Here is a 26,141-nt window from a genome sequence, read left to right on the forward strand (position 1 = left end):
TACTTTCCAATATTCATTTGCTAATCTAATTTTATTTTGAGCTATTCACTAAGAATTTCTTCAGTGATCTTAATGAAATCTAACGTAATCCATTATTCGCCCACCAAGTAAGTACCGGAGAGCTTTTCAATTCTAATAAAATAAAAATATATCTAGACGGGAAAGGAAAAATCTGAATCAAGAGATGAAGATGAATCAACATCCAATGGCAATTCTATTATTCTTTTTCTTCTCTCTCATCATCCATTCACGCTGCGTTGTTCCCTCAATCAGACTTCCCGGCGGATCAACCTCTTTCTCCGTCACCGACTTCGGAGCCATCGGCGATGGAGTCCACTACGACACTGCAGCGATTCAATCCGCTATTAACAGCTGCCCCTCGCCGGTCCGCTGCTACGTTATATTCCCGCCGGGTACCTACCTGACCGCGACGATATGGCTTCAATCCGGCGTCGTATTGGACATCCAACCTGGCGCCACCGTGCTTGCCGGAACGAGGATGGAGGACTATCCCATGGATTCGTCGAGGTGGTACGCGGTGGTGGCGGAGAACGCGAGCGATGTCGAGATCATCGGCGGAGGCGTGGTGGATGGGCAGGGGCTGAAATTCGTGGAGAAGTTCGATAAGAGGAAGAACGTGATGGTGAGTTGGAACAAGACCGGGGCGTGCTATGGCGATGAGTGCAGGCCGGATCTGATTGGGTTCATCGGGTCGAAGAATGTTAGGGTTTCGAATGTTAGTTTGAATCAGCCTGCTCACTGGTGGTGCGTGGGACTCTCTCCCTGCCTCTGCCTCTCTCCCTCTCTCTTACATAATTACTGCATTTCTCTTAAGTGAAATTTTATGCAGCTTGCACCTGGTTCNATGTGAGAACACAATCATCGAAGATGTTTCAATTTATGGAGATTTCGATACACCAAACAACGACGGGATTGATATTGAAGACTCCAATAATACCTTCATTACAAGGTGCAGAATCGACACTGGGGATGATGCAATCTGCCCCAAAGCATCTAATGGCCCTGTCTTCAACTTAACTGCCACTAACTGCTGGATTAGAACCAAATCTTCTGCCATCAAGCTGGGTAGCGCCAGTTGGTTCAATTTCACCCGAATGCTCTTCGACAACATCACCATTGTCGATTCTCATCGAGGTCTGGGGTTCCAGCTGCGCGATGGAGGTCAGTTTTCCATTCCCTTCTTAGTTGTGATGCTCAGACTTTAGTCTTTTTGGAGCCGTTCTAGGTAACAGTCTTCTGCTTTTAGAACAAGATTTCAGCCTTTTAGACGTGGGTTTGGAGCAAAATACAGAAATTCAGACAAATAGAAACCTATTTTTATATTACCAACTTGAAGATAATTCGATAAGTTAAGACATGTTCTCCACCAAAAGATCGGAGTGGTTTGAATCTCCACTCCTTTCCTATCCCATTAAGAAACAGATAATCCAGGCTTTCTAAATCTGACACTGAGTTGTAATACTAGCTAAGCTCTGGCTCTTAGCCCATCTCATGTTTCTGAAATTCGATGTGCTAGTTCAACCTGAGAGGACAGATTCATTTCCAGCCATTAAGCTTTCAGAACCATAATGAATTTCTCTCTTCTTTTCTCCTGTAGGAAGTGCAAATGACATTACATTCTCAAACATGAACATAAGTACAAGATATTATGATCCTTCATGGTGGGGAAGAGCTGAGCCAATTTACGTTACGACTTGCCCTAGAGATCCAGGCTCGAAGGAGGGTTCAATCTCCAACGTAAACTTCATAAACATCACAGCAACCTCCGAAAATGGGGTTTTCTTGTCGGGATCGAAATCCGGAGTTCTGAGTAATCTGAGATTCAACAACGTGAAGTTGACCTACAAAAGATGGACAAAATATGGTGGTGGTATAGCAGACTACAGACCGGGTTGCCAAGGCTTTGTTAAACATGGGATGGCAGGTATGATTATGGAGCATATTGAAGGATTGAGTTTCGAAAATGTTGATATGAAATGGTCTGATGATGATGATGGATCATTACAGTGGAATAATCCTTTGGATTTTAGACCATCAACTGTGAGTAACATCTCTTTCTTGAACTTTCATTCAGGTTATTTAAGAGAATGAAAGCTGTGGTTTATTTGAATCCTGAAAGTGTATCTTCTTTTCTTTCTGTAAGAATGTGTATAGAATAATTGTACTCTGCATTTAAGAGGTTGCTATATAGTGGTTTGTTGAAGACTTTGATTATTTGAATTCTTCATTTGTTGCAAATGGTTAAGAACAACCATCATGGAAACCATTGTCTCAACATTTCTGAAGTCATTCAGTAGCACAGAGCTACAACGTTTGTACAGAATCTAACAATTGATCAAGCAATTTACCTATCATAGATGAGAGACTTACTTCCTCTTCCTCTTGGATTTTTTGGACGACTTTCGGCTCTCTAGCTTCTTCTGGGCAGCCTCGAATTCTTCCTCAGTCGGTTCTGACAAATTGCCTCCCCCATATTTAGAAACCAAAGATGAGAACATGGAATCAAATCGATCTTTCCTCTCATTCCTTCTCTGAGATATTACTGCATACAGATCTGTTTCTGACTCTTTATTGGATCTGTCAACAAATCCAAGCATTTAGTAAGCTCTTCGGTCATCTAGATTTGACTGGTATAAAAGTTGAAGTACCATCATCGAAGTTGTAGAAAGTGATAAAACACACTGAAAACTTACTTCACTCTCTTCCTCACAGGGCTGGTAGGTTGCTTTGTTTCGGATATTTTCCGTGCCCATTTCTCGTAGGCCTTCGTTACTTTCAGTTCCCCTAATGCAAGGAAGAAAGGACAACATTAGCATCATCACTTCGAAGGGGGTTGCAAAGAAATGTACTAAAAGTATCAACAAAACAAATCCTAGGATGAGGGAGGTAGCCATAGCAACCCTAGAGCAGCAATATAAGAGAAGGTTAGGTGACATAGCCATCAATCTAAAAGCAAGATGAATGCTCACCAGTAGCTATAGCCTCATCCAAAATATCCTTGAATCTGTGCGAATCAAGCTTGGGATCCGAACAAAGCATAGAACAGAACATCCTGTGGAAGAAGAAACTTAAGAATGCAACTTGGCAAGTGCACATAAAAACAGGACAGTTATGAGACACTCTCATTACCTGTTCATATTCCCCTTGAATTTCTTAAACAAATCAATCAAATCCTTCTTCTCTGATTCAGATCCTCGGTAATTTGCTTCAAATTCATCTATATCAGCTTCAGTGACCTACCATTAACCATACATAGTTACAAACTAATTCCATTGATATTATAAAGGTATTGATCTTTCTACTTGGTGAAAGTGAAACCTTTTTGTACATCGTTCTGAAAAACTCATGAAGATTCCGAACAACGTCCCCTGCAAGGTCCTGATGTGAAAAGAATCCAGAAAGACATCAGATTGCAATTCTGTTTACACTAAGTCTAATAGCACGCATAAAAACGTTGAATGCTCAATTGTTCGTTCCGAAGTGTCCGGTAAATGAGTAGCAACCTTATGCATCAATCTACTATTCAAGTCCTCATCCTATATCAGTAGACTACAAATGTCCAAAAGTATAAGTTGGGTGAGTACTTACAGCATCATCAATGCAGCCTGTTTGATCATAAACTGCACGCTTCTCCTCATCCCCAAGAATGGACATAACCTTTTGCAACTGCTGAAATTTCTCTTTGGCTTCCTGAAGGGATGAAAGTAACAAGTAAACAACTATAGATAACTTCAAACAAATGATTACAAAATAGAGCAAAAATCAATTTAAAAACACTGAACTAAATTTTGCAGATGTAAAATTAGCATTCATCACCTCATCTCCAGGGTTCTTATCAGGATGCAGGCGAAGCGCCAACTTATAGTATGCCTTCTTTATTTCCTGCTGAGAAGCTGTCCTCTCCACTCCAAGAACCTGCAACCATTATTATATACCAAATTTGGGAAGTGAAGGAACCACACACCGTAAAAACTTCTTTCGAGGAATGGGCCAGACCGGGTCATTTCTCGAGAACAATAGCTAAGGGTTCTGATACTACCACTTGGATTTGGAACCTTCATGCTGATGCTCACGATTTCGATAGCCATACTAGTGATTTGATAGGGATGCAGTTAATTCCTATGTTCTTTCATCGCTACATTCAAACAATTTGTAATAGCCCAAGCCCACCGCTAGCAGATATTGTCTGCTTTGGCTCGTTACGTATTGCCGTCAGCCTCACGGTTTTAAAATGCGTCTATTAGTGAAAGGTTATCACAAACTTATAAACAATGCTTTGTTCCCCTCTCTAATTGATGTGGGATCTCACACGATTGCAACTCATTATCAAAATCCCGGTGTTCTAACAACTTTCAGTAAAGTGACAAAGGGAAAGGATAAAAATTGTGTAAGATAGATATAGTCTTAATTCGTAAGGCTAAAAGAAATCTGGGGTCCTCTCCTGTTTCATTGATATGGGCAGCTGAATTTGTTCACTCCCACAGAACCTGAGAGCTACTGATTTACTAGGCAAAGTTGGATACAGCACAAAGAATTGCAGAACAAGATTTGAAAAAAAACGCAGAAAAAGAACAAACGCCATCAATTGATCGGATTAGCTCTGTTCTTGTCTCAAAATCGACCATTTCCCGCCAAATTTAAAGAAAGGCTAGAAATTTGAGTATTAACAACGATTTCCAACTTGTATAATTGAAGGATTCAAAACCAACAACACAAGCAAGAGCTACACATCATAAGACAAGAACATCCACCATAGGCCGTAAATAATGAAGCACGAAAACGCCACTCGACTCCATTTGTAGGGCAAAAGAATGTCGAGATAAAATGGTGCGTCAATCCACAAATCATCCTTAACATAAAAGACACACGCCGTACCTCGTAGAGGCTGTTCTGAGTGGCGTAAGATTCACTCGGAGTTTCAACTTGCTCTTCCTCCTCTTCTTCCATAGGAACCCTAGATTTCTTCTTCTTCGCCATAGAAATTCGAGGAGAGGGTCCAAGTGCAAACAAGAATCGCAGAGCCTGAGTAGTTTATGATCCGATCCGATCCGATGAAGAACACAATGGGTGTTTGCAAGATCGAGTTTTTTTTTATTTTCAGTCGCCGAATTTTACCCTTCTCCACTTACCGCGCGACGATCTTTACAAGTGGCGTACCGTTAACAGAATTGTACTTTTGATATCAACCGTTCATTTCGATTGAATGGCTCGTGATTATCTGATCTAACAAATTAATGTATTTAATTAAATTTTGCAATAACATGAGAGTATTTTGTATGTAGATCAAAACATGAATAAATGAGAATCAAATGTATTATTCATTCTCTTGACAAGATTCTTCAGAGTAGAAAGTAAATCGATATTGAATCTATAGAGCTAAATCATAATCTATAATACAGTAATAGGTACGTTATTGAGTTCGAATGGTAATTACTTGTAATAATTACTTAGTATACTTACGAAGAGAGAATCAATTTAGACATTATTGAATAGAAGTTTAAAAGTATTCTTCACCCGAGGTCTTCATTCTTTTGTGCGATCTCCATATATGATCTGTTATGTAACGTACTTAAAAATGGGATCTTTAGTTCCCATTAGCTATTCACGTTCGGTACATATGGCATCCATTTGGTATACACCTTGATCTCGAGCTATTGGAGATCGTTTCGCCCGTAGACACCCCAACTTGTTTCAACCTCCAAGTGAATGAGAACGCTAATGGATTCAATAGGTTCAGAAAAATCCCGAAGTTGAAAACCTCATGATGTGTCGTAAGATTTCAGTTTGGATGTCTTGCTACAGCACCACGATGTTCCAAACTAGGAATTAAATATTGATCTTGAACTGTTCTTCACCTTTCTTTGAATCATACTTCAGTTCATGTGTTCTAGACTGCAACATAGTTGCAATCTTAATAGTAGCAGAGATGAGACAAGTCATTGCTATTTCTAACTTGGAAGCTTTTACCAATAATCTCCGCAAGAACATATTCCCCCAACTATATTATGGAACCGGTTTTTGTCCCTTAGGATTACCGTTCTTGCGTAAAGCTTCGACACAAATTTGGCAAAACTATGGCAATCGACGCAAACTCGGAGGTTTTTTATGACTCGGATCGTTGCTCCTTCAGGAGCATCAATCAACCAAAATGCCATAGCTAGCTTTTCACTGTGGCCTAGAAGTACCTTCTCCTTCTGTTCTTCATCCACATCATACAACACACAACTCAAGTTGGGAACATAACCCTCTTCCTTGAATTTAATGGCTAATTCTTTCACCTTCCTCGCCACCTCCTCCCTTCTTGGATGAGTGTGATCACTTGCATGGAAAGTATGGACAATCTGATCGAGCTCCACCCAACTGCGACCTGGCTCCTTTATCACAGCTTTCTCTTGCATCACGTCCCTTATATTTCTCATATCTTCCCATTTTCCTGCAGAAGCATACAAATTTGAGAGAATAACATAGTTACCTGCATTTTCAGGCTCTATTTCTAGAAGCTTCTGACCCACAATTATGCCAATGTCGACGTTCGAGTGGACTCGACACGAACCTAACAGCGATCCCCAAATAGCAGCCGTAGGCACATAAGGCATCTTTCTTATGAAATCAAAAGCCTCTTCTATTCTGCCAACACGTCCAAGTAAGTCAACAACACAACCATAATGCTCAATCTCTGGTTCAATCCCATCCTTTCCATCAGCCATGTTGTAAAATATTTCAAGCCCCTTGTGTTCTAGTTGTCCATGACTACAACCAGATAAAACAGCCAAATACGTGATGCTGTCAGGTTTAACTTTATTTTCTTCTCTCATCAATTTAAAAAGTTCAAGCACCTCTCGCCCCATGCCATGTTTACTATATCCAACGAGCATCGCATTCCATGATATACAAGTTCTCTCAGACATGTGATCGAAGATCCTCCGAGCATAGCAGACGTTCCCACATTTTGAGTACATATCAATTAGAGAATTCAGGAGAACCACATACAAAGACTGTCCAGACCGAAGGACATGGTTGTGGACCTGCTTGCCATGATTTAGCGCAGCAAGTCCGGATAGAGCAGTTAAGACACTAGCATAAGTTACATAATTTGAATGCATTCCTTCACTTTGGAGCTGACGGAATAGCTTCAATGCTTCTACATCAAGACCCATTTGGGCATAGCCAGAGATGATAGCAGTACACACAACGACATCTCGCTCGGGCAAGCTTTGGAAAACTCCATGAGCTTCATGGATTCTCCCAGATTTTGCATACATATCAAGAAGTGAACTCCCAACAAACATGTGGGACTCATAGTTTCTTTTAATGACAATGGAATGAATTTGTCTACCAATTTTAAATCCCAAACTACCTATGCAAGAAGTAAGTATGGTAGCAAAAGTGAACTCGTTTGGTTCTGTACCTGAAAAAATGCCCTATTTTTTATCATTAACATAATAAATGTGATTCAAGACAATAGGGTAAGTTAATCAATATGCAATTCTTTAATTTTTTTTTTTCTTCTAATACAAGTATGTTCCTAAAAACTTAATGATATTTCTAAGATTCATCCCAATAATATTCCTAATCCGTCATTAAAATTCTAGAAGAGGGTGTTCAATCTTTTTGGGGCCCCTCGAGTAACAGAGTATCCGTAGAAACTCTCTTAATCCATAAAACAAAAAGTACAAAAAGCCAATTCTAAGGAAAGGAAACCAGATTATACATCTCACAAATAGAACGGGAAAAAGAAATGAGTACCTGATCTTAACATTTCCACAAAGAGATTCAAGGCTTGAGAGGCAAACCCTCTCTGCGAATAAGCCGAAATCATCGCGGTCCAAGAAACCACATTTCTCAGGGGCATTTCATCGAACACTTCCCGTGCATCACCCAAACACTCGCACTTATTGTACAACACAATCAGCCTCGTCCTGAGGTAAACCGGAGGCAAATAACAAGTTTTGATCATGTGGGCATGAACTCTTTGGCCTTCTCTAATAGCCCTTTGGCTAACGCATTGGTTCAAGATCGTATCGTAACCTTCGAACTTCATTTCAGAGCCCAAAATTGCCATTTGCAGCAATGCTTCATTCAATTGGCCATTCGAACACAGTGTTTTCAAGTTGGGTGATGGAGAAAGAGATATTTGGCGGGAGAATGTGTAGATGGGAGAGAGTAAAAGATCTTTGACATGAAAGTACAAACAGAAGCTCCTCCGCAGCATATTCAAGTTGCTTAAACTCAAAGAAGAATATATATATATATATATATATTTAGTCTGTTTTAAATTTATTTGGAAACGCTTCTAAATTTCTTAAATTATTTTACTAGATTTCATATAATTTTTTGTTATGATATTAAATATTAAAATATATTTAATTGAAAATGAGATCTAATGGTTAGAGTTTCATAACCAGATAAAAAACCTGGACGAGTTGACCATACGAATATAAAAGATAATTATAGAAGAAATTTTTGTTGTTAAATAATCAACCAAAACCCTTTAACAAGTTTCTCTCTTTCCACGTTACATAAATTCCCGTCATTGCTGCCCAAGAGCCCTCCTATTCATTCCTCATTCCCTCGCTCAACTTTTTACAAGTAGTATGCAAACAAGGATGCAACAGAAGCGCCAATGAAGGCTCCAACTGCAGGCACAGCAGCAGCAGCCGCATCAGAGGAGGGGCCAGGGGCCAGGGCTGGGGCTTCAGCGGAGGCCACAACGGCGCTCACGGTGGCAGCGGCGAAGAGGAGGGCGCAGGTAAGCTTGTTCATGGCCATGGCGATGAGGGGTGGGGTAGATGAAAAGAGGGAAAGGAAAGGGTATGTTATTAAAAGAGAAAGAATTGCAGAGAAAGAGAGACCCGCCTGGAAAAGCAGATGGGATCTTCTTTGGTATGCAAGATGAATGCTTGAGATCTGAGCGGGTCTGGGGAAAATGGGAGATGGGAGAAGTGTTTTATAGTTGCTTGTTTGCTCATATTTTTAGGCTAAAATAGTTGGAGACAATAAGGGAGAGATTTTGGTGGTGGGTATTCATTTGTTTGTTGCATCTCATACAAATAGCCTATAATTGGTTATTGCCAAATATTATTGCAATTTAAAAGCTATTCTCATGCTTTTGTTTTTTCTTTGAAAATTTGTTCTTACTTTGTTCCTCAAATAAATTTTATTAACAAATAATTAGAGTCTTTAGTCTTAGTATAAGATAAGAGCCCAACCCCACCACTAGGTTCGGTTTGTTTTTGTCGTAATTCACTCCCTTGTAGACTCTGACCACCCTTGTAGACTCTGACTCTTGTAAGCCCGACTCTGGCTCTTGTAACATGCCCAAATCTCATAAAATTTACTCTCTTAGCCAGACTCGGGCTCTTGTACCATGCCCAAATCTTATAATTCACTCCCTTATAGTTGGTATATAGACTCTAGCCCTTGTACCATTCTCAAACTTGATAGGGGCATTCTAAAATATAAAATAAAATAAACTATTTAATAATTTTTAATATACCAAGTTTGACCAATTTGACCATATCGCCAAATATAATAGGATCTTTACAACTTTTCCTCTTAGATTTTATGTTCCTGTACATGTGTATATATATACACCTGAGATCTCATCAAACAAACTTACTTTTTGACTTTTCTAATATAACCAATAATCTCCCAAGAGGATAGCAATTTACAAAGGACATGTATGTGTTTCGAAGACAAATTACCATTATCCTTTTTGCAATGACGAATCTTGTATGTGTTTCGAAGAAAAGTTATTCATTTTTCGGGATCTCTTTCGAAGAAAAGTTATTCATTTTTCAGGGTCTCTTTCGAAGAAAAGTTGTTCATTTTTCAGTGTCTTTGGCACAAGAAGAAGGGGTTGAGGAGAAGTTTGGTTTCAAACCCTAGTTCAAATTCATTTTTATATTCATTATTCGGATTAATGAACTAAATCAGATAGTTATATGAGTGAAAGAAAACAGCTTAGATAAATAAAAATTAGCAGTCAAAATATTGAGTCTCATTTTCTATGTATAAGAGTTTAGGGTTGACTAGTTATCCTGATAGATATCTATGCTTTTATTTATTAGTTATTTTATTTATAAATTATCTAGATTAATCAGAATTTTTTTTTTTTAATTCTTTTCATTCATTACAAAATCGAATTAGACTTGATATATTATTTCGATATGATAAATTAGTTCAATATTATCATTAATATGGGTTGCCCGGGACTCGAACCCGGAACTAGTCGGATGGAGTAGATAACTTACTTTTTTAAAAACTAAGTAAAAAAAATCCCTCCCCAAACCGTGCTTGCATTTTTCATTGCACACGGCTTTACCTATGTATACATCTAAAACGCAGTTACTTCCCTAGGCAGGATTCTAACTAAGAAAGTGGAATATTCAGTTGATCAACTCTTACCAAATGAACATTGAGAAGTACATCATGCTAATGTGCCTTGGATGATCCACATCTCAGAGTCAAAAGATCATGAGCAAAAGCTACTGCTAGGAACAATGCCCTCAAGCTTTCTTTGAAATAATCTCGAAGTAAAGAACCATGGCATATATGTGAAAGGTTCTATACATCTGTCCTTTCTCAAGGCATTTCGGATGGCAAATATTTCTCAGAACATGGAGTGTGAATCAAACCCATGTTTGAATTGAAATTGAGATACTGATGCAAGTTCTTCTCCTCTGAATCAGATTCATCTTAGATTTTTTTTTTTTTTTGTTGGTATTTTATGGATTAATAATTTGAATGTTTCTTTTTAATTGAACGAATATAAAGAAGATAGGTGACAGCATAGATATTGGAATTGAGCATACGAATGTAAATAATTCAAAAAATTAATTGTTGTTAAACAATCAACCAAATAAGCACATTTTTTCCTCAAAACCCTTACAAGTTTCTCTGTTTCCATGTAACATAATCTCCCTCCATCGCTCCCCAAGGGCCCTCCTATTCTCTCCTCATTCCCTCACTCAGCTTCTTACAAGTAGTACGCAAACAAGGTCGCAACAGAAGCGCCAATGAACGCTCCAACAGCAGGCACAGCAGCAGCAGCCGCATCGGAGGAGGGGCCAGGGGCCAGAGCTGGGGCTTCAGCGGAGGCCACAACCGCGCTCACGGTGGCAGCAGCGAAGAGGAGGGCGCAGGTAAGCTTCTTCATGGCCATGGCGATGAGGGGTAGATGAAAAGAGGGAAAGAAAAGGGTATGTTATTGAAAGGAAAGGTTTGCAACGAAAGAGAGACCCGCTTAGAACAAGCTGTTGGGATCTTCTTTTGTTTGCACAATGAGGTTGAAATGAGCGGGTCTGAGGAATATGGGAGATGGGGAAGCGTTTTATAGGGCTTGTTTCGTGATATTTTTAGGCCAAAACTGTTGGGAGAGGAGAGAGAGCGATTTTGTTGGTGGGCTTTGATTTGTTTGTTGCATGCCATCAAAATAGGGCTAAATTGGGTATTGTACTACTCAAATGAACTGGATTCGAATCCAACCCATTAATGGATGATGGGTTCGATTGGGTTGGGTCATCGAGTAAGTGATAGAGTGGAGAATCTTCGTTTAGAATCCAACCCAGTAATGGTTGGTGGGTTCGGTTGGGTTGGAGTCATCGAGTGGAGAATCTTCGTTCAGAATCCAACTCATAAATGGATGATGGGTTTGATTGGGTTGGGTCATCGAGTGGAGAATCTTTGTTTAGAATCCAACCCAGTAAAGGATGGTGGGTTTGATTGGGTTGGGTCAGGTCATAGAGTGGAGAATCTTCAATCAAACCCAGTAATGGTTGGTGGGTTCGATTGGGTTGGATCATTGAGTAGAAAATCTTCGTTCTGAGTTCTGAATCAAACCCAGTAATGGTTGGTGGTTCAATTGGGTTGGGTCATTGAGTGGAAAATCTTCGTTTAGAATCCAACACAGTAATGGTTGGAGGGTTCGATTGAGTTGGGTCATCGAGTGGAGAATCTTGTTCATAATCCAACCCAGTAATGGTTAGTGAGTTCGATTGGGATGGGTCATCGAGTGGAGAATCTTCGTTCATAATCCAACCCAATAATAGATGGTGGGTTCCATTGGGTTGATCATCAAGTGGAGAATCCTTCATTTAGAAGGACTGAAAAGCTATTTCTCTATGTTAATTAAATTGGGTCAAAGACAACATCAGCTAATATCATTGCTTAAAGTAGCAAGGTCACGTCAACACACTCTCACAACCAATTGATTATAAAGAAGATCGAGAAAATGACAAGAAATAGCAGATCATAAGAAGTTAGCAAAGGCCACCAAAGATCCAAATCACATGCAAACTCAAGAGAAGGACGATTATTCCCATAATTATGCATAGCCAAATCCTTTCAAATGATGTGAAACATAGATGTCACATCGAAACTGATTAAAGAAGACAAGTAAGCGTTGTCAATACCCTACTAGATACCCACATGTACCATTGCATTACTACACTAATTTCATGTTCTTGGCCCATTCACTAAGAACTTATGGCTAAGTTCACAATCAAATCAAGAACACAAGCAAAACAAGCAGAAGAACCAAAGAAGAACCCAACATTTTACTCAATGAAACAAAGATCTTTTCCTTCAAATCAGCACCAATGACAGTATATGAATTGTCCACTTCTCAAGTTGTTGTTTAAATTATGCATTCCGATGGGGCCAGCTGCGGAGGCATTATTATTATTATTATTATGAGTGTTTGATGTCAGCTGCTAGCGCTCCCTTTTGCTCGTTGTGCAGAAGAAGCTACCCACACAGACTGATCTGAGCCAAAGACTGCCTTAATTTTGAAGTTGATATCACTTCTGTTTGTCAACAGTGGTACTCAATGATTAGCCATTGTTTTATTCTCTTCTTCTTCTTCTTCTTCTTAAATGTTTCAAGAACAATTTGAATGAAGAAAGGAATGGGAAGCATTAATAATGCCCATTTGTCCACCCAAATGCTGTTCAAAAAATCTACAACAGATTTGACATAACAACAATAATGATAATAATCAAGAAAAAAAAAACATATGAATTTAATGCATTATGATGATGATCTGTATGGCACATAGATATTCTGGGGATTTGTAAAATTTGCAGACGCCACGCAGACAATGTCTGTCTTGAAACCTCCAAAACAAGACAACCTCATTGGAACTCAATCTCTCTTCATTTTTCAACCAAAACCCTTAATTTCTCTTCCTATTCTTTCTTACACACACACACTCGTGCTGTCTTGAGAACAACAACAACAACAAAAACAAACCCTAATTACCCTCTTGTTTCCCTCAATGTTTTCCCTTTGTTCCCTTAAATTCTTTAGTATATTGTCTTGCTTTTGTGTTTCTTCATTTCTTTACAATTTTCCGAGATTTTTACGTTATTATCATAGTTTGTAACGTTTTATTTTTCAAATTTGTTTAAAAGATTTGATATCTATGAAGATATGCATCATTATTTAAGGTATTCAAGATCCCTACGTGCCCACATCCCAACCAGACAAATTAAAGTACGAAAATTCTAACCGGGAATGGGTACAAATTCAAAACGTATGGATATATATGTCCAAAAAAGAAAAGGAAAACCTAAATCCTGCCATACTTCTTTTGCTATCAACACACATCTCAATGTTTTGATCACTAAAAAAGTCGCACCATAAGAATTCAGCCATACCCATAACCCCAAAATCAATCTTTTCGTGCGATTATGAACAAAAATCTCAACCGAACGAGAGTGATTCTAAAGACATGAGGGTTAAGAAATGGTTTGAAAAAGTTGATAATTACTCCATACACCAACAAAGTGGACGTGAGGTATCAAGATGAATCATGACCCACATCGAGATCGAGATCAAGAACGAAGGTTTAAGATTAAGGGTTTTTGTGGTTATAACCATTGGATTCTAGATGGAAGATGGAGGTGAGAGATGAGTTGGGATTATTCATTGGATTTTAAGAAAAATGTACTTTTGATCACTGTTTCATTCATCATCTCTTGTGTTGCTCATATGCTCATTGCTCCCACAGCCCCTTTTGATCATCCTATCATATCATAATTCCTTCTTGACTTTTCTCTCTACATAGATTTTGTCAGAAATTTTGTAAGGATTTTATTTTATTAATTTTTACACTGCAAGAGAGAGAAAGAGAATGAGAGAGAAAGAGAATGAGAGAGAAGAAATGCATAGATTTTTGAGGATTCATTGGAAGAGTGGAGGAGGGTTTTGAGGAAATGGAAGAAGGGGAAGGCGACCACACCTTCTCATATTCCAATGCAAATGTTGGGATCTTTTCCATCTAATACCTTCTATTAAGAAGGATTTAGGGTTCCGGGAATTATAAAATGGGTGTCGGGTCATGTTATACAAAATGCAAGAGAATGTTGAGGTCATCGGGTATCAAACCCATGAATTCTAGATCTTAGTCTCAATCTTGGTCCATTACTATACTCGTTGTTACCGTAATTATGACTACATTTGATTACTAAATGATCCAATGTTATATAGCTTAGATGGATGGGAATAAAAGCATCATCAAAATTTAATCATAAGACTAAAATATGACCAACATACTCCCATCTTTGATCATTAAGGCACAAACAAAAGGCGACTTTAAAGAATTTGATAACATCAAAGAATATATATATTTATATTTTTAATAATTAAATGTAATACAAATAATCAGTGAGCAGCTTTAGTTTTACTTTTTCTTTACCATGATATGCCATAATGATGATCACCTTTAGTAGGCTTTTTCTTTTTTTCTTTTTTTTTTCTTTTTAATTTTAATTTAAAGAGGAATACATAATATATTGTATATATGAAGGTGGTGGATAAGGCACCTGATGTGCACGTGTTGAATGAGATTTAGCATCGTATGGCACATGGATTGAGTCAAAATATAATGATGTTTTATGGTTTTGGGGAAAAGCATGTAAAAGTAACTCCAATCTTTCAAATCTTTTAAATGTCACTCCTGCCATAAATGTCCCGTGCCTACATTCGAATGAGAGCGATTTTAAAGATAGAATGACTAAGAAAAACTTAATACCAACCAGAGGTGCACCTTCCTTTTTAGTACACTCTAAAATTAAGCATGTTTTGCTTATAGATATGTGAGTGAGGAAAAAACATGTGGGATAGTCTTCACTTTTAAAAATAAAGAGTAAGTGACGTAATCATATCTTAGGAGGTGTACGAGAATGTCAGGACACATATGTTGCTAGTTGAACTATGATTTTGCTAGACTTGTTTTAATAGCTAATTTACGAGGATTATGTTTTAGTTTTTTAAAGTTTTTCTTTTGTGAAAAATAAGGAGATATTTTGTTTTTTTTTTTAATAATTTTTTTTTTTGTTTGTAAGAAAACATTTTACCTAAACAGGTTTTTTTAAACAAAAAATGTTTTATAACCTAATATCCAAACAATTTCTAAGATTGTTTTATGCTTTTTTTTTTTTTTTTTCATTTTTAATATTTTAAAAATAAATTTAAAATCTTAGAGATCTTTTTTTCCCTTCAAAATATTGTTAAGCCAATAAAAAATTAAAACTTTATTTTCGACTAATGAAATTAGGCTATAATCTTATAAATATGTTTTAAATTTAAATAAACATAATAATGAAATGATTACAAAATTATCTGATTTTTTAAAAGTTACCAAATATGAAATTATTATTAAAGACATAATTTATCCCACTCATAACTGTAACAGCCAAGTTCACCACTAGTAGATATTGTTCGTTTTGATCTGTTACACATCATTGTTAGTGTCACAGTTTCAAAAACACGTCTGCTAGAGAGAGGTTTTCACATCTTTGTCACGGATGTTTTGTTTCTCTCTCCAACCGATGTGGGATCTCACAATATACCTCCTTGGGGCCAATGTTTTTGCTGGCATACTACTGATGTCTAACTCTATACCATTTGTAACAGTTCAAGCTCACTACTACTAGTAGATGTTGTTTGCTTAAACCCGTTACGTATCGCTATCAGCTTCACAGTTTTAAAACACATTTGCTAGTAGAAATATTTCATTCATCTCTCCAATCGATAGAATAAAAATGAAACGAAAATAGATACTACCACGAGAATGGGAGGTTAAAATCTAAACCCTAGATGGTGCTTAACACTAAAAAGAAAAAAAATATATAGTAATTGGCCATGCCATCCCTCTTCAATTTGGTGCTCTTATTGTATACATACACATAGCACAATCTCTCTCCCACTCTCCACCGTTCACTTCCTTCAGTCATCTTCTTCTCTCTCTCTCTCTCTCTCTCTATAAAAGCATTCCACCATTAAAGCCACCACCACACCTAAACATATTAAAAAGAAGAACAAATAAGAAAAGAAACTATTCCCTCTCCTTCCCACAGATCCCTTTTCCCATTAATCCCACTTCCACCATGGATGATCCTTCCACTAATTTCTTCACAGATCTCTTCAAATTCAACTATCCCACTAATTTCCACCACCACCACCACAACCCTCCTTCTTCAAATCCTCCTCCCAATTTCTTCCACGCGCCGCCCTCCTCTCCTCCACTCCGGCAGGCCCTCCCCCTCCTCCGCCTCAGCCCCACAAGGTCATCACAAGACCACCACCTCTCTTTTACTTCCTCCTCCGCCATGGAAATTGACAACAACAACAACAACGATAACGAGGATGTTTCGGTGACGGTTGCGCTTCACATAGGGCTTCCAAGCTCTAATGCCTCAGAAATGGCAACCCTTTTGGTGTCTGATAATAATAATCAAAATGAGGAAGAAGATCAATTAGAAGAAGAATTAGAAGAAGAAGAAGATGAAGATGAAGAACAGCAACAAGCGGGTATCACAATTTCTGGATTCTCTTTGAGTAGCAGACTCAATAAAGGACAGTATTGGATCCCTACTCCTTCTCAAATCCTCATTGGTCCTACTCAATTTTCTTGTCCTGTTTGTTTCAAAACCTTCAATCGATACAACAACATGCAGGTAAACCTCTCAAAATCCCATCTTGTATGTTTTGTTCTTGCAAATTTCAAATTTTTCTTAATGGGTTCTTCTTATTTTGCATGGATTTGTTGTTGATTATGATGGGGTTTGATTCAATTAATGTTTAATTTTTGTTTAGTGATTGAACAACACAGGCAATGTTCTTTGTGCCCCCTCCCTCTCTCCCCTTTTAGTATCTTGAACTCTGTGCTTCCCTTGTTTTAGAGGTTCTTTTTTGGGTCTTGCAAATTTTCTTTTGTTTCTCTCAAATGGGTCTTCCAAAGTTTTGATTTTTATGACACTAGAGCCTTCAAAATCTCAACTTTGTTGTGCTAATACATTGTTTGATATGAACAAAATTGAAAAAAAATCCCTATTATAGATGCACATGTGGGGGCATGGTTCACAATACAGGCGAGGCCCGGAGTCCTTGAGAGGCACACAGCCAACGGGCATGCTCAGGCTGCCGTGCTACTGCTGCTCGCCGGGCTGCCGCAACAACATCGACCATCCGAGAGCGAAGCCATTGAAGGACTTCAGAACCCTTCAAACTCATTACAAACGCAAGCATGGAATCAAGCCATTCATGTGTAGGAAATGTGGTAAAGCCTTTGCTGTTAGAGGGGATTGGAGAACTCATGAGAAGAATTGTGGGAAGCTTTGGTATTGCATTTGTGGCTCTGATTTTAAGCATAAGAGATCGCTTAAAGACCACATCAAAGCCTTTGGGAATGGACATGGTGCTTATAATAGTAACATTAATAATAACGATGATCATCGTCAACAACAACAACATCATCATCATCATCATGCGTTCGATGAGGAGGACGAGTCGGCATATTCTGAAGTTGAGGAAGATCATGATTGATTTTGTTGTGTTCTAAGGGAGATTTGAGTATGTTTTTTTTTTTTTTTTTTTTTTTTTTTTTTTTTTTTTTTTTTTTTTTTTTTTTTTTTTTTTTTTTTTTTTTTTTATCTATATGGGGTTTAAGGGAACCTTATTCTTACATATTTATAGTATATACATGTTACAAAATCCAGATGGCTCTTTTTCCTAATTGAATCGACCCTTTTTAATCAACTTCCTGTTCGATTGTCATGCTCGAGTTGCCATAGGTTCTTTGTTTCCAATGTCGGTATATCCTTTTAGTTAGATAGAAGGTGAGCGATTTGAATCTCTGATCTGGGAAGTAGCTTGGAGACATGGTGGAGAGTGTTAGCAGGTAGCTAAGGTTGAGATTTATGAACATGTTTTGTTTTTGTGAGATCCTACATTGGTTGAAGAGATGAACGAAGCATTGATAAGGGTGTGGAAACCTCTACCCAATAAATTCGTTTTAAAACTTTGAGGAGAGGAAAACTCAAGTTGAGCTATTACAAATGGTATTAGAGGCAAACATTAGGTAGTGTGACAGCGAGGACGCTAAGCCCCCAAGGCTGGATTATGAGATCTCACATTCATAGGAGAAGGGATGAAACCTTCCTTATAAGGGTATGAAAACCTCCCTTGAGTATACGCTTTTTAAAATCATGAGACTGACAGCGATACATAACGGGCAAAAGCTGACAATACCCACGGGTGGACGCCCATGTTACTTTTTTGATGTGTGTTGAAATGTACGTTGGAGAGAGAAAATAGAGGTGCATGGAGGGAGATATGTAGGCGAATACATGGAAGCCATAAATGGTGCGAGTAATTAGAGTTCCATAAAAGGTCAAAGAAGGTTGATTGATGTGCGTAAAAGAAGACATCCACTGTTCATCTCACAATACCCACCTCATTATATATATATATATACACATTCAGCTGTTTTCAGGCTTTTTTGTTCTATCTTTTTTATGATTAGTTTTCCCTTTAAGATCTTCATGATGGTTCGTATAATTCACCAACTCATCCCTAAAATTTCAAAGCTTAAAGAGAGAGCCAGTGTATATTTATTATGTTCTTGAGTTTGATTCGATTTTCAAATATCTAAATTCTAGTTATTATGGAAAGCTATCGAAATACTAGCTTAGGCCGATCTCATTGGAGTCGAACTTTTTAAGCTTATATAGAAAATAAAAATATAATTTTGGAATTTCCTTATCAGTTTAATCATAATTTAGTTGATAAAACATTAATTATCATATAAAGGTTGATTTACTAATAATTACAAACATATGGGAAAAAAACATTATATGTGGTTATAATTATGTTACATAAATCAATGTACGCTGTTCTTTCTTTTATGTAAATCAACCACAAACCCAATATCTTTAAAAAAAACGACGAACATCGTATCGGCAAAGATATAATGAGACCCATTACTTGGAAAGAAAACGACATAGCTACAAAGAGACCCACTACTAATATAAGAATGGGATGAATATGTGAGATCCCACATCGATTGGAGAGAGAAAAACAAAGTATTCTTTATAAGAGTGTGGAAACCTCTCCTTAACATATACGTTTTACGATGATACGTATCTACTAACTGTGGACTATAACGGGGTAATGAGATGTTAAGACGGGTGTAAATAAGAAGGGGATTTGCAGTGGAATATATAGTGGTGGCAGCTTTTGGAGAGAGAGAGAGAGGGGCAGAAGGGTAAGGATAAGAAAGAAGAAGAGTGAAGAAGGGAAGAGGAGGGTATGTGGGGACATAAATATTGTACAAATGCTTCCTACACTGCATACACACATCCCTCTTCTGATGGATAAACTGTGCATTTGATACGACATTTCACTAACTCTTTGACTATTACTCTCTCTTTCCTTCTCTGTCAGACACTCTCTTTTGAATCTCTGCCTCTTCTTCTTCTTCTTCTTCTTCTTCTTCATATCTTCACCATTTTCTTCTTCTCATCTTCTACTTTTCATCTCTCCCACTCATACCTTGTTTTTCTTCGTAACCCTTTTCAAATCAATCATCATATATACTTGTCTTAATGTGAGATCCCATATCAGTTGAAAAAGATAACGAAACATTCCTTCTAAGGGTCGGTAAATCTCTCCTTACTACACGGAGAATACCTACTAGTGATAGGCTTGGGCTGTTACAAATGGTATCAGAACTAGACACTGGACGATGTGCTAGCGAGAATGTTGGCCCCTAAAGGAGGTGGATTGTGAGATCCCACATCAGTTGGAGAGGAGAACGAAACATTTCTTATAAGGGTGTGAAAACCTCTCCTTAGTAGACATGTTTTAAAACTGTGAGGCTGATGGTAATATGTAACCGGTCAATGTATTGTATATGTATGGTATACGTAGAAGAAAGGTTCCTACCCCTTTGGGAAATAGGAGACCCTACCACAATTTGAGGCATTCCTCCTTTTAGTGTATAAATGGGTTTAAGGGAAAGGCTTTCCTTTAAGGATAGTGCATGATTGATTGTGTTCATGAGATGTCTCTTTCCTTCTTCAAAGGCTTTGTCTATAAATGTTTACATATCATACCCATCAACACAAAACCTATTCCCTTTAATCACACCAAACCAAACCAACCCAAAAAGGACACGCTTACTCTTATTTATTCAATCATACATCCTCTTCTTCTCTTTACTTTCACCTCAAAATATGCAATGGCTTCCCCACTCCCTCTCTTTTTGGACTCAACCACAACATGCTATGCTTCCCATACTCTGTCTACTCTCAACCTAAAATTAGGTTAAACAATATTCTCGTCCATAGACTTTCGTGAAAGTAATAGTTCCTAGCTTTTGTATGTAACATCTTTGTCTATGTGTTCCAGGGGTTAAATTGGAGTTCTTAGGATTGAATCACTAAAAACAAAAGATGCAATTTATTGATATAGGCATCTTATTTGTAGGATTCCTCAATTCGAATGTGGTTTCGATTCATTTATGTACTCTTCTGGTAGACTAGAAGTGACGTATTTACCTAATAAAAACACATGCAAATGGTAGGTAAACTTGAAAAGGAAAAGGGTTTTTATTTTTTTAAAAAAAGGAGCACTTTCAACAGCTTCCTATAAGGATCACATCCCATTTTGCCAAAGTAGAAAAGGATATTACAATGCAAAAAGTTGAATCAAAGGGGAAACAATAAAGGAAATGTGGGGAATGGTGTGGTGTGGTGGTGAAGTTCCAAATGCATTAATATTCTTTGCTTAAAACAAGTAAGAATGTTGAAGGAGGCTTATTATGTGGATGATCATACACCAATTTGGGTATCTCTAATGAAGTGAGAGTAGGTCATGAGGGCATCAAAATGAAGACATCTTTGGTCTTTTTCTGTTACTTTCTGCAAACTTTAGATGGTGGAGCAAGCTGCAGTGTTTTCAAATCATCTTCTTCACCTATCATCTGTGTTCTTACTTCATTACGTACGTACGGTTTTAAAACGCATCTGTTAGAGAGAGGTTTTCATCTCCTATGAGGAATGTCTTTTCCCTCTCCAACCGATGTGGGATCTCACAATAATTACAAATGGTATCAAAAATAGACACCGGACGGTATGTCAATGAGAACGCTGGCCTTCGAGGGATGTGACTGTGACTGTGATATCCCACATTGGTGGGAGATTGGAAAAAAACATTTCTTATACGAGTGTAGAAACTTATTCCTAGTAGACGCATTTTTAAACTGTGAGGCCAACAATGATACGTAACATGTCAAAGTGGACAATATTTATTATCGATGATAATTTGAATTTAGTTTCATTTTCTCGATGAATAATGATTGGGCTACAAATATCTCTTTGGTATGGTATGATAGCCAGTTGCTTTAGTTCATGTGGGACTTTATGTCAATCTTTCCACACCTTTTGGGTCTGAAATTTGCTTTGGGAAATCCAATGAAAGACTCAGCTTTTGTTGTTACTTAATGAAGGAAGATGAGGCAGCAGAGAGTTGCTTTTAGCTCATATGCTGCGTCCTCAACTACATCTTTGTTTCCAACTCTTAAATTGCTCACTTTAATGAACATTCTCAACCAGAAGTTTATAGTGCAGGACCTACCATGTAACAAAAATGGGATCGGCCCTACGCACACGGGACAAAGGTTGGCCCTTCTACTCGTGTAGTGCGTGTATGGTCCAGTCCCGTCCATGGTGGGATCAGCTATGATATACTAAACTCATTCTTGGAGACGCTCATTTACAAGATCTTGCAGCTCCCTCTTGGGCACGTTCCTCTTAGAGTCGGTATAGTCTAATCGAAGTCAACTGACTCACATAGAATATAGGGTACCATTTTTGTTATGCTCCAATCTCAATATGTTAGGCCGAAGAAGTGTCACGAGAAGATTGTAGGTGAAAAAGACATTGCTTTTGTTGGGATCGAATTTAATTTGGCTTGGTGAGTTACATGCATTTAATATGATTGAACTAGATATTGTATTCTATGAGAATTAATACTTTAAACCAATTTGAATATAAGCTTAAATCGACGTTAAACCTATGTGAACAAGGGTTGGGCATGTCGAATTAGGGTGAACTAGAGCTTGATGTGTTGAACCGCATGTTAACGGAAGCTAGGGTGCGTCAACCAAAGCTGACTAGGTCAAACTGCACTTAATGTGTTGAACCATGAACATAGGCTAAGCGGGTTTGTCTCTGAACTTCGGTCATCGACCCAAGTTTAAAAGTATTATTGAAATTTAAAAAAAAAAATTATTAATTTATAAAATTTAAAGGTATTTTTAAAGAAAAAAAAAAAAAAAAACCCTTAATTGGACCACCAAAATTTGGATGTAAGCCCAAAGCCCCACCCGATTTCAGTAACAAGACACACTCATCTCTGTTTTTACCGTCTTATCTTTCCTTCCCACCGTCGTTTCTTACACCCATTTTTCTCCATCGTCGCTGTCTCGGGAAGCTTCTTTCACATAACTTCGCTCATCAGGCGCCGCCACTCGCCTTCTTTCTTCCTTCTGCCCAATCAATTCTTCTACTTCTAATCAGGGTATTGTTTCTAATCGCAGTTCTTCTTTTTCTTGTTTCGCCAATCCTCTCGCTTGCAGACTGAATTTCTGATGTCAGGATTGAATTGAATACGCTTAGATACTGTATTGTTCTTCTGGGTTTCATTGTTTGTTGGAAATTGAATTTCCATTTATGTATACTGGACTTATTGGGAAATTCGCTTCACAGAGTTTAAAGTAATTGATGAAACTACTTTCCATTTTTGGTTGTTGTGTGGTTTTCGGTTCTTGTGTGCGCCGCCATTTTTTGTTTGGATGATCTAACTTTGCAAATGGGGTATTGTTGATGTTTTGTATCTGCTGTTCTTCGTGTCTGTCCCATTGCTGATGAATTTTCTGCGATCGTCTATCTTTTCTTTTTCTGCTTGTTTCTCGCGTGATTTAGTTAATTTTTCTAGAAATTGGTAACTTTCAGATGGATTTGAGAGATAATAGTGAAAGATGTCTTCTGACAGTGGACGCAGATGAGGGAGGATCATTTGAAAGTCCAGCAGCAACGGAATTAATTGAATGTGATGGAGATATTATTCTTGAGCCTTATGAGGGCATGGAATTTGAATCTGAAGATGCTGCTAAAATTTTCTATGATAAGTATGCCCGTCAAGTGGGGTTTGTCATGCGTGTGATGTCCTGTCGTCGTTCTGAAAAAGATGGGAGGATACTTGCCCGACGACTTGGATGCAATAAAGAGGGATATTGTGTCAGCATTCGAGGTAAATTTGGGGCAGTTCGGAAGCCTCGGGCGAGCACTCGAGAAGGCTGTAAGGCAATGATTCATGTCAAATATGATAAGTCTGGGAAATGGGTGATTACAAAATTTGTAAAGGAGCATAATCATCCTCTTGTGGTTTCGCCCCGTGAAGCTCGACAGACGATGGTTCGTGTTTCTCTTCCCCCGTTCTTTTACTTCCATCTAACATCATATATTACAATTGTAGATTTGCTTACTTTTGCTCTCAATTAGACTGTATTCATTTCCAGTGTGCTTTCCTTGCTATTCTGCACAGATGTTATGGAATTGGAAATATTTGGAATCTGAATTTCTTTAAACAAGGAGAGCTATTTAATTGATCGTTCAATAGAATCAATTATACTGTTTAGGGAGATGGAAGTTAAAACATCTTTGCCTCTACATCTTTCTTTCCAACTGTGTAACAGCCCAAGCTCACCGCGAGATGATGTTGTCCTCTTTGGGCTTTCCCTTCTGAACTTCTCCTCAAGATTTTAAAACGCGTCTGGTAGGGAGAGGTTTCCACACCCTTATAAAAAATGCTTTGTTCCCCTCTCCAACCGATGTGGGATCTCACAGTTCACCCTCCCTTTGGGATCAGCGTCCTTGCTGGCACTCGTTCCCCTCTCCAATCAATGTGGGATCTCATAATCCACCCTCCTTCGAGACTTAGCGTCCTTACTGACACACCGCTCAGTGTCTGGCTCTGATACCATTTGTAATAGCTCAAGCCCACCGCTAGCAGATATTGTTCTCTTTGGGCTTTCCCTTACGAGCTTCCCCTCTCAAGGTTTTAAAATGTGTCTTCTAGGGAGAAGTTTCCACACCCTTATAAAGAATGCTTTGTTCCCCTCTCCAACCGATATGGGATCTCACAAACTGTTAATGGGGACTCTTCTGTAAAAGGACCACGTGTCACGTATATAAACGGTAGTTGTTACCTTGCTTTAAGGGAGAGGCTTCTAGTTTCGTCTGCCTTTCTAATCTTTGTGCCATCCTACCAAATTGCAATGTTACAAGCTGTATTTATCTTTCTCCTTACTTTGGCCTATATTTTAGACTGTCCTTGACTTTAGCTTCTTATTGCTCAATGTTTTGTTGGGGGTTGTTTTATACCCTCCTGGTGTCTGACACCATCTAGGGTTTTTTCTTTTTCCATCATGAAAGTATTGTTGTGAGATCCCACATCGGTTGGAGAGGAGAATGGAACATTCTCCATAAGGGCGTGGAAATCTCTCTCTAACAGACGCATTTTAAAAACCTTGAGGGAAAACCCGAAAGGAAAAGTCCAAAGAGGACAATATCTACTAGCGGTGAGCTTGGGCCGTTACAATTGTTGTTGTTATTATTATTATAATAAAGAAATTATGTTACACGAAGTTTCACTTTTAGCGGTTTATTGAACTCTTGTGTGTACAGTTTATTGATGCCCATGTCACTGCTATCTCTTTTACTTGGGAGTATGGTGTGACCATGGTTTTCATTTAGATATATTTGGAAGAAACCTGCCCCTTTAACCAACTCAAATGAACCAATCAGTTAAATAAAACCAACCAGCCATTCCATCTAGCACATTTAGTTACTCATGAATATTCTACTATCCTTAGTTTGGGAAACTAGTGAACTTACAAGAGTTCTTCGGATTATTTGTATTCTCACACCTAAAATCTTTCTGTGGGTGATAGATCTATATTTATGTTGTATCATATGATTAAATGAGCTGATTTTGAATTTTTGCTTGCAGGATGAAAAAGATAAACAAATACAGGAACTCACTACAGAGCTGCGGAATAAGAAACGGTTGTGTTTGACATACCAAGAACAGCTCGCCGCATTTATGAAAATTGTCGAAGAGCATACCGACCAATTATCGAGAAAAGTTCAGAATGTAGTTACCAACCTTAAGGAATTTGAGTCCCTTGAGCAAGAATTGTTGCATCCTAGATAACCCAGCCACAGAGTGAGTATTTGATTGCCTATTGGCTGTTATGCTTCCCCCCAATATTGTCTTTCATCTTAATTTCTTTTCACTGCATCGAAGGTATATCCTATGTCATTTAAGTACAACTATATTCGTATGCAGTGTCGTCGGTGGCCATCGATATTTGGAGCTTGGTAGCATATGAAGAATAGCGACCACCCTTCAGAAAGCTCCCAAAAGGGATTCTTAACAAATCTGCCCTGCCCCACCCCAAACTCGGAGCAAGCGATGGAAACGAGCGTTATAGAGGAATGACATCGTAGCAAGCACTGGCATGAAGAAGAAGTATTTGCAGACATCTGAGAGGAGAGATAATTTTGTAATGTAGAGACAATTTGATTTACCTCCATGAATGGATTTTATTGAATAACCAATGCAGTTCTTCAGAAATCTCTGATTGTGCATATACTGAATCATCCAAATCCCATCCTAGAATGCCCACATAGCCATAATGTTCTTCCTGTTTTCATTTAAGGTCACTTGGGTGTTCTTATAACTTGGTGTTCATTAAGATCTAGGTTAGT

The 26,141-nt window shown here is 38.2% G+C and overlaps 5 protein-coding genes across 11 annotated transcripts; 3 read left to right on the top strand and 2 right to left on the bottom strand.

Moving 5' to 3' along the window:
• Positions 1-111: 111 nt before the first annotated feature.
• LOC111470006 (exo-poly-alpha-D-galacturonosidase) lies at positions 112-2,241 on the top strand. Its single transcript, XM_023115448.1, has 3 exons — positions 112-765; positions 851-1,182; positions 1,619-2,241. The coding sequence occupies exons 1-3, from the start codon at positions 185-187 to the stop codon at positions 2,110-2,112; spliced, it is 1,407 nt and encodes a 468-aa protein (XP_022971216.1). The 5' UTR covers positions 112-184; the 3' UTR covers positions 2,113-2,241.
• Positions 1,166-5,120, bottom strand: LOC111470010 (chaperone protein dnaJ 6-like). Of its 4 annotated transcripts, none has more exons than XR_002714963.1 (10): positions 4,897-5,120; positions 3,838-3,936; positions 3,610-3,711; positions 3,340-3,399; positions 3,151-3,257; positions 2,991-3,073; positions 2,715-2,805; positions 2,392-2,598; positions 1,348-1,612; positions 1,166-1,257 (listed from the first exon to the last, which is right to left on the bottom strand). XR_002714963.1 is itself a non-coding variant. In XM_023115451.1 (9 exons), the coding sequence occupies exons 1-9, from the start codon at positions 4,996-4,998 to the stop codon at positions 1,203-1,205; spliced, it is 906 nt and encodes a 301-aa protein (XP_022971219.1). In that variant the 5' UTR covers positions 4,999-5,120; the 3' UTR covers positions 1,177-1,202. The 4 variants fall into 4 exon arrangements, 2 of the variants coding, with proteins under 2 accessions (XP_022971219.1, XP_022971220.1); XR_002714964.1 differs by having other exon boundaries at positions 1,193-1,260; XM_023115451.1 differs by lacking the exon at positions 1,348-1,612 and having other exon boundaries at positions 1,177-1,257.
• A 32-nt stretch (positions 5,121-5,152) lies between these two features.
• LOC111470004 (putative pentatricopeptide repeat-containing protein At3g13770, mitochondrial) lies at positions 5,153-8,233 on the bottom strand. Of its 2 annotated transcripts, none has more exons than XM_023115445.1 (3): positions 7,768-8,233; positions 5,482-7,429; positions 5,153-5,239 (listed from the first exon to the last, which is right to left on the bottom strand). In XM_023115445.1, exons 1-2 carry the CDS (start codon positions 8,231-8,233, stop codon positions 5,985-5,987), a joined length of 1,911 nt encoding a protein of 636 aa, XP_022971213.1. In that variant the 3' UTR covers positions 5,153-5,239; positions 5,482-5,984. The 2 variants fall into 2 exon arrangements, with proteins under 2 accessions (XP_022971213.1, XP_022971214.1); XM_023115446.1 differs by having other exon boundaries at positions 5,157-5,244.
• Positions 8,234-16,285: 8,052 nt separating this feature from the next.
• LOC111470055 (zinc finger protein WIP2-like) lies at positions 16,286-17,889 on the top strand. Its single transcript, XM_023115528.1, has 2 exons — positions 16,286-16,982; positions 17,365-17,889. Exons 1-2 carry the CDS (start codon positions 16,413-16,415, stop codon positions 17,848-17,850), a joined length of 1,056 nt encoding a protein of 351 aa, XP_022971296.1. The 5' UTR covers positions 16,286-16,412; the 3' UTR covers positions 17,851-17,889.
• A 4,807-nt stretch (positions 17,890-22,696) lies between these two features.
• LOC111470056 (protein FAR1-RELATED SEQUENCE 5-like) lies at positions 22,697-26,021 on the top strand. 3 transcript variants are annotated; one of them, XM_023115529.1, is made up of 4 exons: positions 22,697-22,887; positions 23,322-23,783; positions 25,381-25,596; positions 25,720-26,021. In XM_023115529.1, the coding sequence occupies exons 2-3, from the start codon at positions 23,322-23,324 to the stop codon at positions 25,582-25,584; spliced, it is 666 nt and encodes a 221-aa protein (XP_022971297.1). In that variant the 5' UTR covers positions 22,697-22,887; the 3' UTR covers positions 25,585-25,596; positions 25,720-26,021. The 3 variants fall into 3 exon arrangements, with proteins under 3 accessions (XP_022971297.1, XP_022971299.1, XP_022971298.1); XM_023115531.1 differs by having other exon boundaries at positions 23,362-23,783; XM_023115530.1 differs by lacking the exon at positions 22,697-22,887 and adding an exon at positions 22,906-23,083 and having other exon boundaries at positions 23,362-23,783.
• The last annotated feature ends 120 nt before the right edge of the window (positions 26,022-26,141 follow it).

Source organism: Cucurbita maxima, unplaced genomic scaffold (assembly GCF_002738345.1).
Source record: "Cucurbita maxima cultivar Rimu unplaced genomic scaffold, Cmax_1.0 Cma_Scf00043, whole genome shotgun sequence".
Classification (NCBI taxonomy): domain Eukaryota; kingdom Viridiplantae; phylum Streptophyta; class Magnoliopsida; order Cucurbitales; family Cucurbitaceae; genus Cucurbita; species Cucurbita maxima.